We start from the raw sequence: 14,364 nt of genomic DNA, 5'->3' as shown, positions 1-14,364 counted from the left end.
TCTCTCTCTCTCTCTCTCTCTCTATATATATATATATATATATATATATATTTAGAGCTTTTGTGGGGCTTTTGGTGGAGCTTTTGAATATGGATTAAGTGAGGTCACCGTCAAGTTAAAATGTACTGCTTTATCTATAAGATGTTTTTATGTAAGCTTAGAGCAACCACAAAGCAAAAATCTAGATAAGATTCACAAAAGATAAAGAAAGGGGAATCAAAAGCAGAAAAAGAGGCTGAGCCTTGCCTAATCCAGAATGGCTGCTATGATCTTTGTTGTTAAGGAAAAATGGTGATCTAGGTACCTGTGTGGCACCTAAGGATGGGCTAAAGCTAGAGTCTGGACTTCAAGCCAGAGCCTTCAATGGGAGATCTCAGGTTTCAATGCCACATGTTGGCAAAATGTTTGGTGCTCCACCAGCCTTATCTAATGCTTCCAGAAAGGCTTTGAGAACTGTTAACATAACTACAGAAAAGTCAGTAAAGACTAATGGAGCCCTCAAACAGAAATAGACAAAGTTCCCTGTGAAACAGATGACTGGGAAGACTGTTAAAGCAAAAAGTTCCATTCCTGCCTTGAGTGATGCTGATCTAGAAATAGAAAAATTCTTTCCTTTATATCCTCTAGTCTTCAAGAGTTTTGACCTGCTTGAGGAATATGAAATGGCATACCTCCTCTTGAAGAGAATGCTTCCCATGAGGCTGGATGAGAAGTGGAAGCTTGAAAAACTATTACATGTGGCTCCCTTTCCCCTCTAAAAATGCCCTCTTAACTCTGGAAGTGTAATCTGCTGTGGTCTCCTTCAAGCATTCTGGGGGCCTTGGATGTTGAATTGCCACCTGCTTGCTATGACTTAAATATTTAAGTTTCTTAGCACTTTATAGTTTGTGGGTATGTATGTTTTTATGTTAATAAAACCATTGTTTAACAGAAAAAAAAAAACATGTAAAATCACCAATTAACAAAGGGAAGCAGAAACAGAGGAAAAAACAATTGGACTATAAAACAGCCAGAAAACAATGAATAAGATGGCATTCCATATCAATAATTACTCTAGGGGCACCTGGGTGGATCAGTTGGTGAAGCATCTGACTTTGGCTCAGGTCATAATCTCACAGTTTGTGAGTTCGAGTCCCATGTCAGGCTCTGTGCTGACAGCTCAGAGCTTGGAGCCTGCTTCAGATTCTGTGTCTCCCTCTCTCTCTGCCCCTCTCCTGCTCGTGCTCTCTCTCTCTCTGTCTCTCAAAATTAAATGAACATTACAAAAAATTACTCTAAATGTGAATGGATTGAATTCACCAATCAAAAGGCCTGGAGTAGGTTGAATGGATTAAAAACCATGACCTAACTATATGTTGCCTATAAAAGATTCACTTTAGCTTTAAGGACACACATAGGCTCAAACTGACGGGATGGAAAAAGATATTCCATACAAGTGGAATCCAAAAGAAAGTAGGGGTGGCTATATTTACATCCGACAAAATAGACTTTAAGCCAAAGCAGTAACAGAAAAGAGGTCATTATATGTTGATAAAGGGGTCAATTCATCAGAAAGATATAAAAGTCATAAATATAGACACACCCTACATAAGAGCACCTAAATATATTAAGCAAATACTAACATATCTAAAGGCAGAAATGGATAACAATATAATCATAGTCGTAGTAGGGGACTGTAATACCCAAGTTTCAACAATGGACAGATTACCCAAACCAATAACCAACTAGGAAATGTTGAACTTGAACCATACATTAGACTAAATTAACCTAACAGACATTTCTAGAACATTCCGCCCAACAGCAGCAGCATACACATTATTCTCAAGTGCATATAGAACACTTTTCAGAATAGGTCATATGATAGGCCACAAAGCTGGTCTCACCAAATTTAAGAAGATAGAAATCATACCAACTACCAACTATCTTTTCTTACCGCAGTGGTATGAAACTAGAAATCAACAAAGGAGACCTGAGAAGTTTCTAGGCACACATTCATGAACAACCAATAGATCAAAGAAGAAATCCAAAAGGAAATTAAAAAAAAATATTGAAACAAGTGAAAATGGAAACATAGCACACCAAAATACAGAGAATGTTGCAAAAGCAGGGGGAAGTTTAAAGTGATAAATGTGTATATTGAGAAAATCAAAAGATCTCAAACAACCTAACTTTACATCTCAAGATCTAGAAAAACAAGAACAATTAAGCCCCAAGTTAGCAGAAGGTAGGAAATAAAAAAGATCAGAGTGGAAATAAATGAAATATAGACCAGAAAAACAATAGCTTTTTTTTTTTTTTTAATAAACAAAATTGACTATGAGCATGTGACTTCCGGAGACAGCTGATACTTAGCTCCAGATGAGATTTGTTTTGCAGCTTAATATTGCTTGATGATTTAATTTTTATTTATTTTTTAAAAAAAATTTTAAATGTTTTTATTTATTTTGAAGGAGAGAGAGAGAGAGAGCATGAGCGGGGGAGGAGCAGAGAGAGAGGGAGACCCAGAATTCAAAGCAGGCTCCAGGCTCTAAGCTGTCAGCACAGAGCCTGGTGCGGAGCCCGATGCGGAGCCAGAACTCACGGACAGCGAGATCATGACCTGAGCCAAAGCCAGACGCTCAACCAACTGAACCACCCAGGCGCCCCAATTGATGATTTAATTTTTAAAGATAAGCCAGAAATCAATACGTTTATATATTTTTTCAGGGTTGCCCACAAAGCACGGTGCAGACATTCAAATCGTGAAGCTATGTCTGGGCACCAGATTTGGCTCATGGGCTATGAGCTTAGGAAGAAGGGGTGTTTGGAAGGAGTGGGGTCATGAAGAAGAGAGAAGGCAGACAATGGTAAAGAAGCTTGAAAATTTTATTTATCTACCATTTATATATTGAAAGCAGAGCATTTTTATGACAAATGTTTCAAGAAGGAATTTCTCTTTCCAGTTTCACCACTGTGGCTACTAGTCCTTCCCTTATCTTATCATTACAATACAGATATGTTGTGATTGAAATAATTTATATGTACAAATTACATCACAGAAAAGTAATTTCATTGCTAAATGTAAGCAGGTTAGGGTACTTCATCCAAAATAAGAAAAGGAGAGAATTCTGCACTTCCACATTTTAAAGCTGGTATTTTAACAACTCTTTGACCATGGTTTATTCCATTTACAATCTTTGGTCACACAATATTAAAAGAAAAGTTATTTATTGGCATGCAAAGCAATATGGCTTCAGGATACATCTCTTACATTTACAGAACTTAAAATTTCAAATATTCCATGTGGCTGGCAGGTGATGTGAAGTGATCTTGAACAGTGACATACTTATTTCCTAGAAATTAAAAAAAAAAAAAGGTAGTGAATTTAACAATAGCTATGACAGATGACACTTAGTAGTTAACTTATCCAGGAAATATTTCAGTGATTTACTTTGATAAAATTTGTTCATCAATCTTTTCATCTTATAAATCCCTTAGTCTTTTCAACTCTTCAAACATTTGCAGAGACGACTTATCCTAAAGTTCCCCTATGATGAAATATAAAGTGTATGAAAAATTATAAAAAGCAATTATAACCTATGAAAATAAGTGGTTAAGTTTTGGTGTTTAAACTTTTACTACTATGCTTATTACAGTAAGGACATAATACCATGTATACTGGTGTTTTCCTATGTGCTAAAATGTCACCATAAATAGCAATTTTTAATATGACATTAATATGCAAATGCCTTAACATCTGCATGTTTCATTCATATCTGTGTTCCTAATGCCTTATCCCTTATTGACACTCAGGAAATGCTTTTTGCAGTAGAGGGGTAAATGAATAAATCTTACTGATGAAAAGTGAATATAATAATGTTTTCTTAAAGGATTCATAATTTTGATTATATACCAAGAGACTAAATAAAGACCCTCTTCCCCACACCGGGAACCACCTGTAGCCTGTGTGATAATAGTTATGAAAGTTTTTATGGTTTTCAGAATTAACTAAAATGGTGTCACCTCTCAGTAATTTTGGTCTGAAGCAGCCAGTTTATAAAGTCCCGGGTGGCAAGATTGTCAAGAACTGTGTTCATCTCATCGGAGAAAGAGCCGTCGGCGTGTCTGCGGCGTAATTCTTCAACAATGGTGACTTCTTCTGGGAAACTGAAGGAATAAGGGCCAAATGAGTGGTTAAAGGTTTTAAGTAAGTGCTTATTGATTGCTTATCCCTGGTAGCATGTGTGAGAGTCACTGAGAAAACAGTAAGTTTCTATTTCCCGGGGGAGGGGCCTGCTATGAAAAGCCTCACAGAAACCTGCATGTGGGCAAGGGAATGATTTAGGTAGGAAAGAGCAGAGTTGGGAACTGAAACCAGACCTAAGGAGTAGCTTCATGCCTTTCTCAATATTCCAGGCTGCTTCGAATATTTTAGTGTATTGGCAGCACAGATGTTATTACTGAGACTAATTCGTCTATAAATCAGAAAAATGTATGATGTCTCGTAAAACTAGTGATTGTCTGAACAGCCTGGCAAGGTACAGGATTAGCCGATTAAAGTTTAGTCCATATAACATTTCCTCTTTGAATGGTTTGCTCTGGCAGGAATTTTTGCGGTACATTAAAACACTACAAAATATCCTCAAGTGTAAGTGACTATTTTACCAATTAGTTTCATCGGTTTGATCATGTTTTAAGTCAGTAACAATACTAGTTTCCTTTTGCCTTAAGCTCTCTTTAAGGCTCAGTGAACTTGTTTTAAATCTCACTTAAGAAAAAAAAAAGAGTTGAACATGAATTTCCTGCCTCTCATATTTCAAATGTCAATCAAAATGATCAGGAGAAAATGAGATGGTTCAGGAATCTGTTTGGTTGTGGTAAGTTCCAAGAAAGTCCCAAAAGGCTCTAGCTTCATTTTCAACTTTGACAATTTGGTGATTGTCTATATGACAGCCCTATTAAAAAAATGGGCATATCGTTAAATCTATGGCTGTTCCCACGTATCTGTGCTTTGAGGGTCATTTCATTACACATCTTAAATTGTCTTCCTTTTAGTCTTCATCACATTTTTACCTGAATCCTGACACACACACACACATATATACATGATCCCATGTGTAAATATTTGCAGTCGGACTTTCTGTTTTCAGCATTGTGTCTCCTTTTTCCTTAAACCTAGTTTTCCCAAGACAGTTCTCGTTTAAGCTGGTTGTCTTCGTACAGTTATCAAAAAAGCATTCTACTTGTTATCAAGAGTGTTCTGGATTGACAAATGAATGCCCTAATTATAATGCCACTCTAATAGAGAATAATAATTAATTACAAATATTATTAATCCTTGCTATCAAAAGTAAAACAGACTAGACTTTTGTAGACTGTCTCCCACCAATATGAGTTATTTCCTCACTTTGTGAGACTATACTAATTGCTTCTGTAATCCAGATCCATATATAGATAACTGTAGTCTAAGTTTTCAGCATCATGCAAAAAAAAAAAATGTTAAATAAGAATGTACAGACTTACTCTCGCCTTCCCCGGCCTTTCACCAGCCAAGCAATGAATTCCTTGGCAGCTTGGCCTTCCAAATAAGAACTTACATCACTGGTAAAGGTCCCTTCAGCATGTCTCTCAAATTCATCATGACGTTTGGCAATGTTATTCCTGAACGAAATGTGAAAGTTAAGTTGAAGATCTGTCTCTTTAGCAATATGGTTCTCACCTTTAAACAGTGCAGCCTGGGGTTCAGGATCCTATGTAGAAGGGGCTGAGGGAGATTTGGGAGATGGGGGTAGCCGGGGGATCATCCTGAAGCTACATCAATTACCTGGAGTGAAGGATGATGGGACAGGGCTAGTAACAATGAAAGCGGGCTAAAGCCCCTCTACTCTATCGGCTTACTCATTTTCGGCTCCCCTGCTTGTCTGTGCCATTGATTATTAAAGCTGCATTCACTTCGGTCTCAATATAAGTGGGTTCCGCACCGTGCTGTGCTACTTGCAGGTAAGGCGGCTGTTTGTTATTAGTCCGCGTGGGGTCAGAGTTAATGCAATGCTTCTAGGGAAAGCCAAGGGCCCTCTCAAAATCCAGCAAAAGGACCACAGGATAATGGACTAAAGGAAACGTGTGATGGGCCATCAACGAGAGGGCTCCATTTCACCCTCAAGCATGTGCAGAGTGCTCTGTGTAGGTGGGTGACGAGCCACCCTCAGTTTCCCTGATGTGTGTTACCCCAGAAGGTTTATCTGAAACACACAACAGAAACTGCCTAAGAAAATAATTGTCTCACATTAGTTTACCAAGTTGTGGCATTCTTTTTCTAGAAATGAGGACAGCTGTTTCCATTTTTTTTCAAATTTCTGATTTTCCACATTTTACCAAAGGCCTCATCTCTAGTCCTTGGCAAGAACTTTTCCCAGTGTCTCTTCTGGCCATGACCATCATTTCTGTAGCTGTAACTTTCACTTAAGAACTTTTGGTCAATCGCTCTGTCTCTCCTGTTTCTCCTGTTGGCTTGTGTCTACTCCCTTGCTCTCCCTTCCTCTCTCCCTTCTCTTTTCTTTTTTTTTTTTTAAATGTTTATTTCTTTTTATTTTTAAGAGAGAGAGAGAGCATGAGCAAGGAAGGGGCACAGAGAGAGGGAGAGAGAGAATCCCAAGCAGGCTCCATGCTGTCAGCAAAGAGCCCAGTGTGGGGCTGGATCTCATGAACAATGAGATCATGACCCGAGCTGGACACTTAAGCGACTGAGCCACCCAGGCACACCTCTATTCTATCCAGACAAATCTATGCCCTTTCCTGATTTTTAGATTCCTTTAGCTACTTTGTATGCATAACTCCCTCCCCCTTGTGGGCCATCCTCCAAAGAAATTGTGAAATTCCACCATCTCTGTGAAACCCTTGCAGATGATTTCCTCCAGTAGCCTAGATGTAGCAAAAAACCCAACACTGTCAAAGAAAATCCAACATTAAAATGTATGCCTTACGATAGGCTTGTGTTCTTATTTGCCTTCTTCTCTCTTTATGCTGTGCAGCTAGGCTGTAATTTTAAATGTGTATCTTGGATTGTATTCTACAAGAAAAAGACTGCATCTGTTTCCATTCCTTACCATGATTAACTTGGCTAGAGGATACTTTGAATGTGATCACAATCATGAGTTTGAACCCTACAAGGGAATGGTGAATTCGCTGTATCTTTTGGTCAGAAATTAGATTCCTAATCTTGCAGGTTCACAAAAGTCAACTTCTGATTTTAAAGGAAAATGGCCCAAGAGGGTAAATATTGCTAAGACCACAGGTGGGAATATAAAGTCTAAGTCCCATTGGAGGGTAGATAAGGGGACTGAAGAGGTGAGAGGGTAGGACGTTCAAGGAATAATACAAAGGACAGTATCACCAACCTTGAAAATCACCGAAATTGGAAGAGCCTATGTGCACTAACTGATGAACATGATAAAAAAAAAAAAAAAACAGTCAAGAGAAATTTTAGACATATTTATGTAATATATTTGTGTGCAAATTTTGGACTAGGTTCAGACTCTTACTTGTTCCTCTTGGTGTTCATCAACCACTGCACGAAATCCTGTGCACGCCTGGAATCCAGATACTTGCTGTAGTCACTGGTGAATGTGCCCTGAGAATGGCGTTTGTCCTCAATCATCTGATCCGGATCATTGAGCGGGTCTGTCTGAGGAGCTGGGAATGATCTGTAAAGAACAGTGATGGGTACAATTAAATCTCTCCCCAAGAGTAGAATCTCTTCAATAGTACCTCTCTACAAAATACTGCACCGTATGACGCTGGAAGGCAGGTGCCTTGAGTATTTCAGTGGATAGTTCGGAGACACCTTGGCTTGCCATGGGAATTCCATAGTTGTATTGGAATTGAATACACTCTGATTCTGAATTCTAGTAATAGATTTTTTCACCTGGCATCTTTTTTTCTGAAATGGGATTAAATAAATCTTTTTTCACTTAATTCATCTACTCATGATTGTGCTAATAATGACAGAAGAGATCAATGACTTGAATATTTTAAAAGAGTAAAAAATTCCACATCATTTGCTGGGCAGCAGATTTATGTTCCTAATTTTGTTTTGCATATATTCATATAAAAAGTTTAGTTACCTGGGTATATGATAGCTAATGCTGGAAGAAAGACAAACATTCAAAGAAAGACAAAAGAGGTGCATAGGTGGCTCAGTTGATGAAGCATCAAACTCTTGATTTCAGCTCAGGTCATGATCTCATGGTTCATGGGTTTGAACCCCACATAGGGCTCTGCATTGACAAGGTAGAACCTGCTTGAGATGCTCTCTCTGCCCTTCCCCCTCTTATTCTCTCTCTCTCTCTCTCTCTCTCTCTCTCAAATAGATTAAAAACATTAAAAAAAAGAAAGACAAGAAAAAGTGCACTTGGTAATTTGAAACTGTATAGTGGATAGTACGCATGCTAGAAATCAACAGTTCACTGGCATGGTAAATATGGGGAAATATTCAATGTGATTAATACTCAGAAATAGAAATGAGATACTATTTTTACCTGTCAAATTAGTGAAGATTCAATACTGGGGAGGATAGTGTGAGAGAAGTATTTCTATACTGCTGATGGGAATGTGTATGTGTGTGACTTTTCTGGAAAGCAAGTTGGCAAGATAATATAAAAAAATTAGACTCATTCAAAACCCTTTGACATAGTAATTCTACTACTAGAAATCTATCCTCAGAAAATAGTAAGAAGTCTAGGGGGAAAATGTTATTTGCAGTATTCTTGGTGGGAAAATTTGAAGAATTCTTAAGTGTTCAGTAAAGGAGGAATAGCTAAATAAATATTGTACATTTATGAGATGGAATAGAATGTAAGCATTAAAGGTCCTACATATAATAGGTATTTTTAATGATATAAGAAAAAACTAGCAACATAATGCTAAGAGAAAAAAAAAACATAGCATGTGGAATACGTTTATACACCATACACGTAAGATACAGGAAAGTAATATACCAAATTTCAAAATTATTAACAGTTTTCTCTGAATAATGAAGTTTGAGCACTGGAAACGAAATTGTATGTTTTTAAAATAGTTTCTATCATGAACACATATGACTTTTATAGCTAACAACTAGCCATTATTTTTAAAAAGGACACAAAGTTGGTATGAATCATGAAAATAATCTATTCTACAGTGTGTAATGAATGTACAGATAGGATCAACTGAAGATTCGAAAGAGCTATAATTTACTGTGTAATAAATTTTCAACATTGCCCACCCCTTTGGGTATGAAACAGCACATACTCTGATCTATACTGCAGAAAAGCCTGTATCACAATGATACCTTGAACATTTGGAAAATGTGCAGAGTCTTTTACTGAGACCTATTCACGAATCATAGTTTTAACAGGCTGTATTCTAACCATAATATCATGTTAGCTAAAGTCTAGAGATTTAATACCTGGATTTCTCCTCTGTGTCTTGAAGGGAACGTTGCCAGCTGCCTTGTACCAGCATTACAAACAATCCGGCCACAAAGTAAATGCTTTTCATTTTTGCTGCCTGTGGGAACACAGAGTCAGGGAGGGGGGTGTGCGGGTGGGGGGAGACAGGCAACCACATTTAAACCTGTCCAATTAGATTAGTTCAATTTTGACTAAGTAAATATTACAAATAGCAAGTATAAGCTAGTCATCAACTTTACTCTGATTATATTTCCTGCTTCATTTCAGATAGTAGATTATATTTTTCCCCAGATTTGTGGGGTGACAAAAAAGGATACAAAAGATATGTTCCACCCAATTAAAAAAAAAAGCTATGTACCACCAACTAAGCTCTTTCATTAGTGTAGGACACTTGTGTTAATGATCAGAAGGCTCATTTCCAGACTTGAAATTAAAAATGTCCATGATAAACATTTAAAATATCTACTGTAGATGATATGCTACATATGGTTAGCCTGAATGGCACTTTATCCATAATGCCACCCCCTTCACTATCAGTCTGGCTTTCAATTAATAGTCCTTCACTTCCAAGCATTTACATTATACTGCATTTCAACCATCTTAAAGCAGCCTCAGGCTACAACTTGGCATACCAGCTGTCGGTTCAGATGTATTATTCATTTATATTTTAAATAGTGTAACTTGGTCTAGACTTTGTAATTATAAAGCGGCCAACAGATTTGAGGTATTTTAGGGTGCTTTGACCTGTTCTAAATTAAAGGGAAAAATCATTTTAAAGACAAGCAATTTGCAACAAAAACTAATGCTTCTGGCAACTTGAACAATCACAACCAAGAAACTAAGAGATCACTGTCATAAAGAAAATTAATGCTTGCTTCTGAAGTCTTGGAAGTCCCCAGGTTGTTTTATAATTGGACTTAGTCCAGGATACGTCATTCACTGCTACTGACACCCTAGGCTTGGTTGTGGGATACACCTGGTTGCTTGTCTTCGTATCTCAAGCAGATGCCCTGTGAAGCCATTGGATGCCAAGGACCTGATGATGCAGTGTGGACGGGATGGGGATCAATATGAATGTGAGCAACATGACCCCACAAGGCACGCTTCTCTATTTACCGAATGGAACCTTTGAGTCCAGTATTGGTCATGGGCTTCTCTCTGCTACCTTTAAGACCGACCGTGTTTACTTTGAGAAGTGGGGATTTCAATCCATGTTTGATTATGCTTATCCGTAAATGATTTGAATGAGTACTTTTGGCAAATGGCATTTGGTTTGAAATAAGGATTTTATAAATATTAACATTTTAAACTATCAATCTTTTCTTGAACATCCTAACCATATTTACTATCTGTCTTTGGCACTAAAACACGCAGACTGTAGTACCTGCAGTGGTATTTTTTTTTTCTTTGAAATACTGTCTTTTTAGATTAAGTGGTCAATTAGACAAAGTAACACATTAGGAATTACAGGTTCATCCTTCTTCATTCATCAGTATTAAGTTCCTCATCTGGCATTTTGCTCTGGGTCAGTTCATCTAGTTGGCAAACTTAGGAAACTTTGTCACCTACGCAAGTTGTGTCTTCTGATTATAATTCTCAATTGTAAATTCATACTTTGGGGAATTTTTAAAAAAATTATGGTGGCAAGCATTTCTTTTTAGGATTGCCCCACTGTTAAAAGTCAATGTAGTCCTAGGGGCGCCAGGGTGGCTCAGGTGGTTATGTGTCTGACTCTTGATCTCAGCTCGTGTCATGATCTCAGGGTTCATGAGTTTCAGCCCTGCATTTAGGCTCTGTGCTGACAGTGAGGAACCTGCTTGGGAATTCTCTCTCTCTCTCTCCCTCTCTCTGCCCCTCCCCTGCTCATGCGTGCTCTCTCTCTCTCTCAGGATAAATAAATAAACATTAAAAAATATTTTTAAAAAGTCAGTTTAGTCCTAAATAATTCCTTCTACGCAAAGATCCAAAAAATTTTATGATATTTTCTAGTATGTTTTACAGAGGCAGATTTAGAACAGGTGGGATTTTGCCACTGTGGGAACTGAAAGAGAAGCAACTGTAGGGAAGTGAGTATCTTCAGTCCTCTACAGTCAACAAAATGAGTTCTACTGAAAAAGGAACTGATTTTTAAGATGTCAGTTATTCATTTAGTGGAAGCCTATGGAATTGTCAACATTTGAAGAATCAGATTAATTGTTTGAATACCACTACCGAGAAAGCAAATATTTACATTATTTTAGCTCCACCTCCTGCTCAATAAGAGAAGAATTTTAATTACCCCCCTTTAGGCAGTCTAAGGAGAGAATCTGCAGTTTTTTTAAAGAACCACATATTGCCATTCAAATTCAAAGGAAAATATAGTAACGATAGTATTCTTTGTGTAGGAAGCCTTTTAGAAAGATTAACCTTAGACCTAGGTAAGGTGACATTATAGCATATTCCTAAATATATTGGTGTTGTAGGCCAAATAAGTCCTTTTCAAACCGGTTGGCTCATTTCCTCTGCTAAGTCCTTCGTGCACATGGCAAAAACACACGCCTTGATCATTTTCTCCTTTGAGGATCTTTGTAAAATTGTTCTTTGTCCTTAAGTTAAATGGGTACTTTAGAACATCTTGTTTTTTTCTGAAGAGACTTACTAAATTTCCTTTCAGGATGTGGACATTTTAGATATATTATTTATTATTATTGGTCTTCAATCCCTGGGAGGTAATTATTCATCAGTGGTTTTACTCAGTTCCATCCAAAGACTTCTTAATAACTGACTATATTTTTTTTCTGCACCAAATATGCTATGTCTCATTTACAGTGAACTGATTTCACGGATGTTGATTTTTTGACAGACTTATCAGAAATTTGAATATTTGAAGGATGATGTTGACTCTGTTCTTTTGGAAAGCCATAAGCTTTCATTGGTAAGGAGCAATTGCTGTTATAGCGTCTCTAATGGACACATTTCTGCTGAAGTTAAAAGGCGCCTTCTGTTCAAAGTAGTATATACATTTATCAAACCCTAGCAAAATATTTATTTTTCAAAATGTTAACCATTTACTTTTAAAATGCAGTCCTCATAACTGTTAAATCTTACAAGGGCATTGATTTGAATCTTTGTTTTTCTTTCTATTTTATATCTTTAAATTGAATTATCTATCCAATGCACTTTTCAGCTTCATTATGTTGAAATAAATATATGTAAATACGTTTTATATCACTTTTTCATCTCGATTCCGCCCCCTGTATTATGATTAATAAAGTATAAGATGAAAGAACAGCACTTAATTCATAATACTTTGCCCCATAAAAATACTCAACTGTACCCCAAACAAGATTTACAATCTTGCAGTCACTCCCGATTCGTCTTACCTTCTGACACTTGACTGGAACAGAGCAGGTGGAGAGAGAGCGAACCCTCTTTTCGGAACTTTGGATGTGTGTGTCCTGAGCCCTGTACTTCTGCAGCACAGTGCACTGTATTTATATACTCTCAGCGTTGTTTAGACTCACAGATATTACGCTGACAGTATAAATTTCTCATCTGTAAATAATGAGTTTTTGTTACAAACGATTTCACTCGCCTACTCACTTTGCTCATCTGCATTCTAAGCTTATATTGGGTGGGACCTCGGAGACCAGGAAACTTTTTATTTACTCTCTTGCTTTTTTTGTTGTTGTTGTTGGGAATGGAAAGGGCAGTTTGGAAATTCACCCTTCACCCTCAGTCAGGCATGAAAATCACTTGAGTACTCTAAAGTGAATTTTGATGCCGAAGACAAAAAACCCGTGAAATTACACAGACTATGGCTAACCTCACTTTGAGCAGGGCCTCATTTGGGGGTCTTACAAGTCCTCCTGCTTGTTGTTTAGTTATGATGCATTCATCTGAATGCAATAATCAGTTCATTCTATCATCTACCCAAGTAATAAATCATTTGCTCAACACATACTTAATCAGAATTTTCTCATCCCCACCCTACGAAATTTATTTGTACTATTTTCTAGAGGAATTTTTTTAAAACATCGATTAAGACCTAATGTGTCCTGTTGTGGTAAATTGGATTCAGGCAGAAAGGATACAGCAAAATGAGGATTAAACATCCAAGGTAGGTAATGATAATAAGACAGGAACTAGTATTTCTTTTTTCTTCTAATGGATATATAAAGACTAACTGTTGATGAGAGACCCGGACACTAATTCACAAAAGAGAAAATGTGAGGAAAACTGTTGAGATGAGATGCATATTGTCACATTTCCTGAGCTTTGTGACCCACCACTTGGGACTTTAAAGATATACAGGATTTAGCAGACACGAGTCTGGTCACTTTAGAGAAAGAGAGAAATGTGAAGTGAACTGGACAGGTGGCATGAGAACAGTGTCAATGTAATTAGATTTTAGTCTGGCTGCTATCAACAAGCCGTGTGACTGTGGTCAAGTCACATCCTTTCTTTGTGCCTCAGCTTCCTCATTTGTAAAATAAGAGGGTTGGTTAAATGACTGTTGTGAAATAAAAATGTGATTCCATATGACAAAATCATTGCACCATTTCCTAGCTAGATTCCAATATTTGAACACCATCAAGTGCATGCCAAAGCTAATGACTTCTACGGAAGTAAATCGTGGAAGCAGCTGGAGAAACATTCCCAGGGAACTTAAACTGTTTGATCACGGTTTGGACCCACTATTTGATGTAAAGCCAGTTAAAGGCCACAGAGATCAGTTCTATGTGAAATTGGGAGACCTCAGGAAAGGGGTTTGTACTGGTGATTACCGATGGTATAAAGCCTTGCTAATCAAAGTGTGGTCCAAAAACCAGCATCACCTAGGAGGGAGCTGGCTAGAAATGCAGACTCTCAGGCCCAAGTCCAGACTTACCCAGTAAGAATTTGCATTTTGTCAAGATTCCCAGGCAATTAATATGCATATTAAAGTTTGAGAAGC

The 14,364-nt window shown here is 37.5% G+C and overlaps 1 protein-coding gene and 1 pseudogene across 2 annotated transcripts; one reads left to right on the top strand and one right to left on the bottom strand.

The window, feature by feature from the left end:
• The first annotated feature begins 256 nt into the window (after positions 1-256).
• Positions 257-865, top strand: LOC131493004 (securin-like; annotated as a pseudogene).
• A 1,986-nt stretch (positions 866-2,851) lies between these two features.
• Positions 2,852-12,912, bottom strand: GCG (glucagon). 2 transcript variants are annotated; one of them, XM_058715148.1, is made up of 6 exons: positions 12,791-12,912; positions 9,425-9,525; positions 7,521-7,682; positions 5,503-5,640; positions 4,003-4,146; positions 2,852-3,332 (listed from the first exon to the last, which is right to left on the bottom strand). In XM_058715148.1, exons 2-6 carry the CDS (start codon positions 9,514-9,516, stop codon positions 3,326-3,328), a joined length of 543 nt encoding a protein of 180 aa, XP_058571131.1. In that variant the 5' UTR covers positions 9,517-9,525; positions 12,791-12,912; the 3' UTR covers positions 2,852-3,325. The 2 variants fall into 2 exon arrangements, with proteins under 2 accessions (XP_058571131.1, XP_058571132.1); XM_058715149.1 differs by lacking the exon at positions 2,852-3,332 and having other exon boundaries at positions 3,999-4,146.
• Between the last annotated feature and the right edge of the window lie 1,452 nt (positions 12,913-14,364).

This window comes from Neofelis nebulosa, chromosome 2 (assembly GCF_028018385.1).
Source record: "Neofelis nebulosa isolate mNeoNeb1 chromosome 2, mNeoNeb1.pri, whole genome shotgun sequence".
Classification (NCBI taxonomy): domain Eukaryota; kingdom Metazoa; phylum Chordata; class Mammalia; order Carnivora; family Felidae; genus Neofelis; species Neofelis nebulosa.
This window is presented reverse-complemented; position numbering and strand designations above follow the sequence as displayed.

Coding starts and splice junctions, on each gene's coding strand:
- GCG (XM_058715148.1), bottom strand. CDS start 9,516: ATGAAAAGCATTTACTTTGTGGCCGGATTGTTTGTAATGCTGGTACAA. Junction 7,683..9,424: donor GACACAGAGGAGAAATCCAG/GTATTAAATCTC, acceptor TGTTCTTTACAG/ATCATTCCCAGCTCCTCAGA. Junction 4,147..5,502: donor AAAGGCCGGGGAAGGCGAGA/GTAAGTCTGTAC, acceptor TTATTCCTTCAG/TTTCCCAGAAGAAGTCACCA.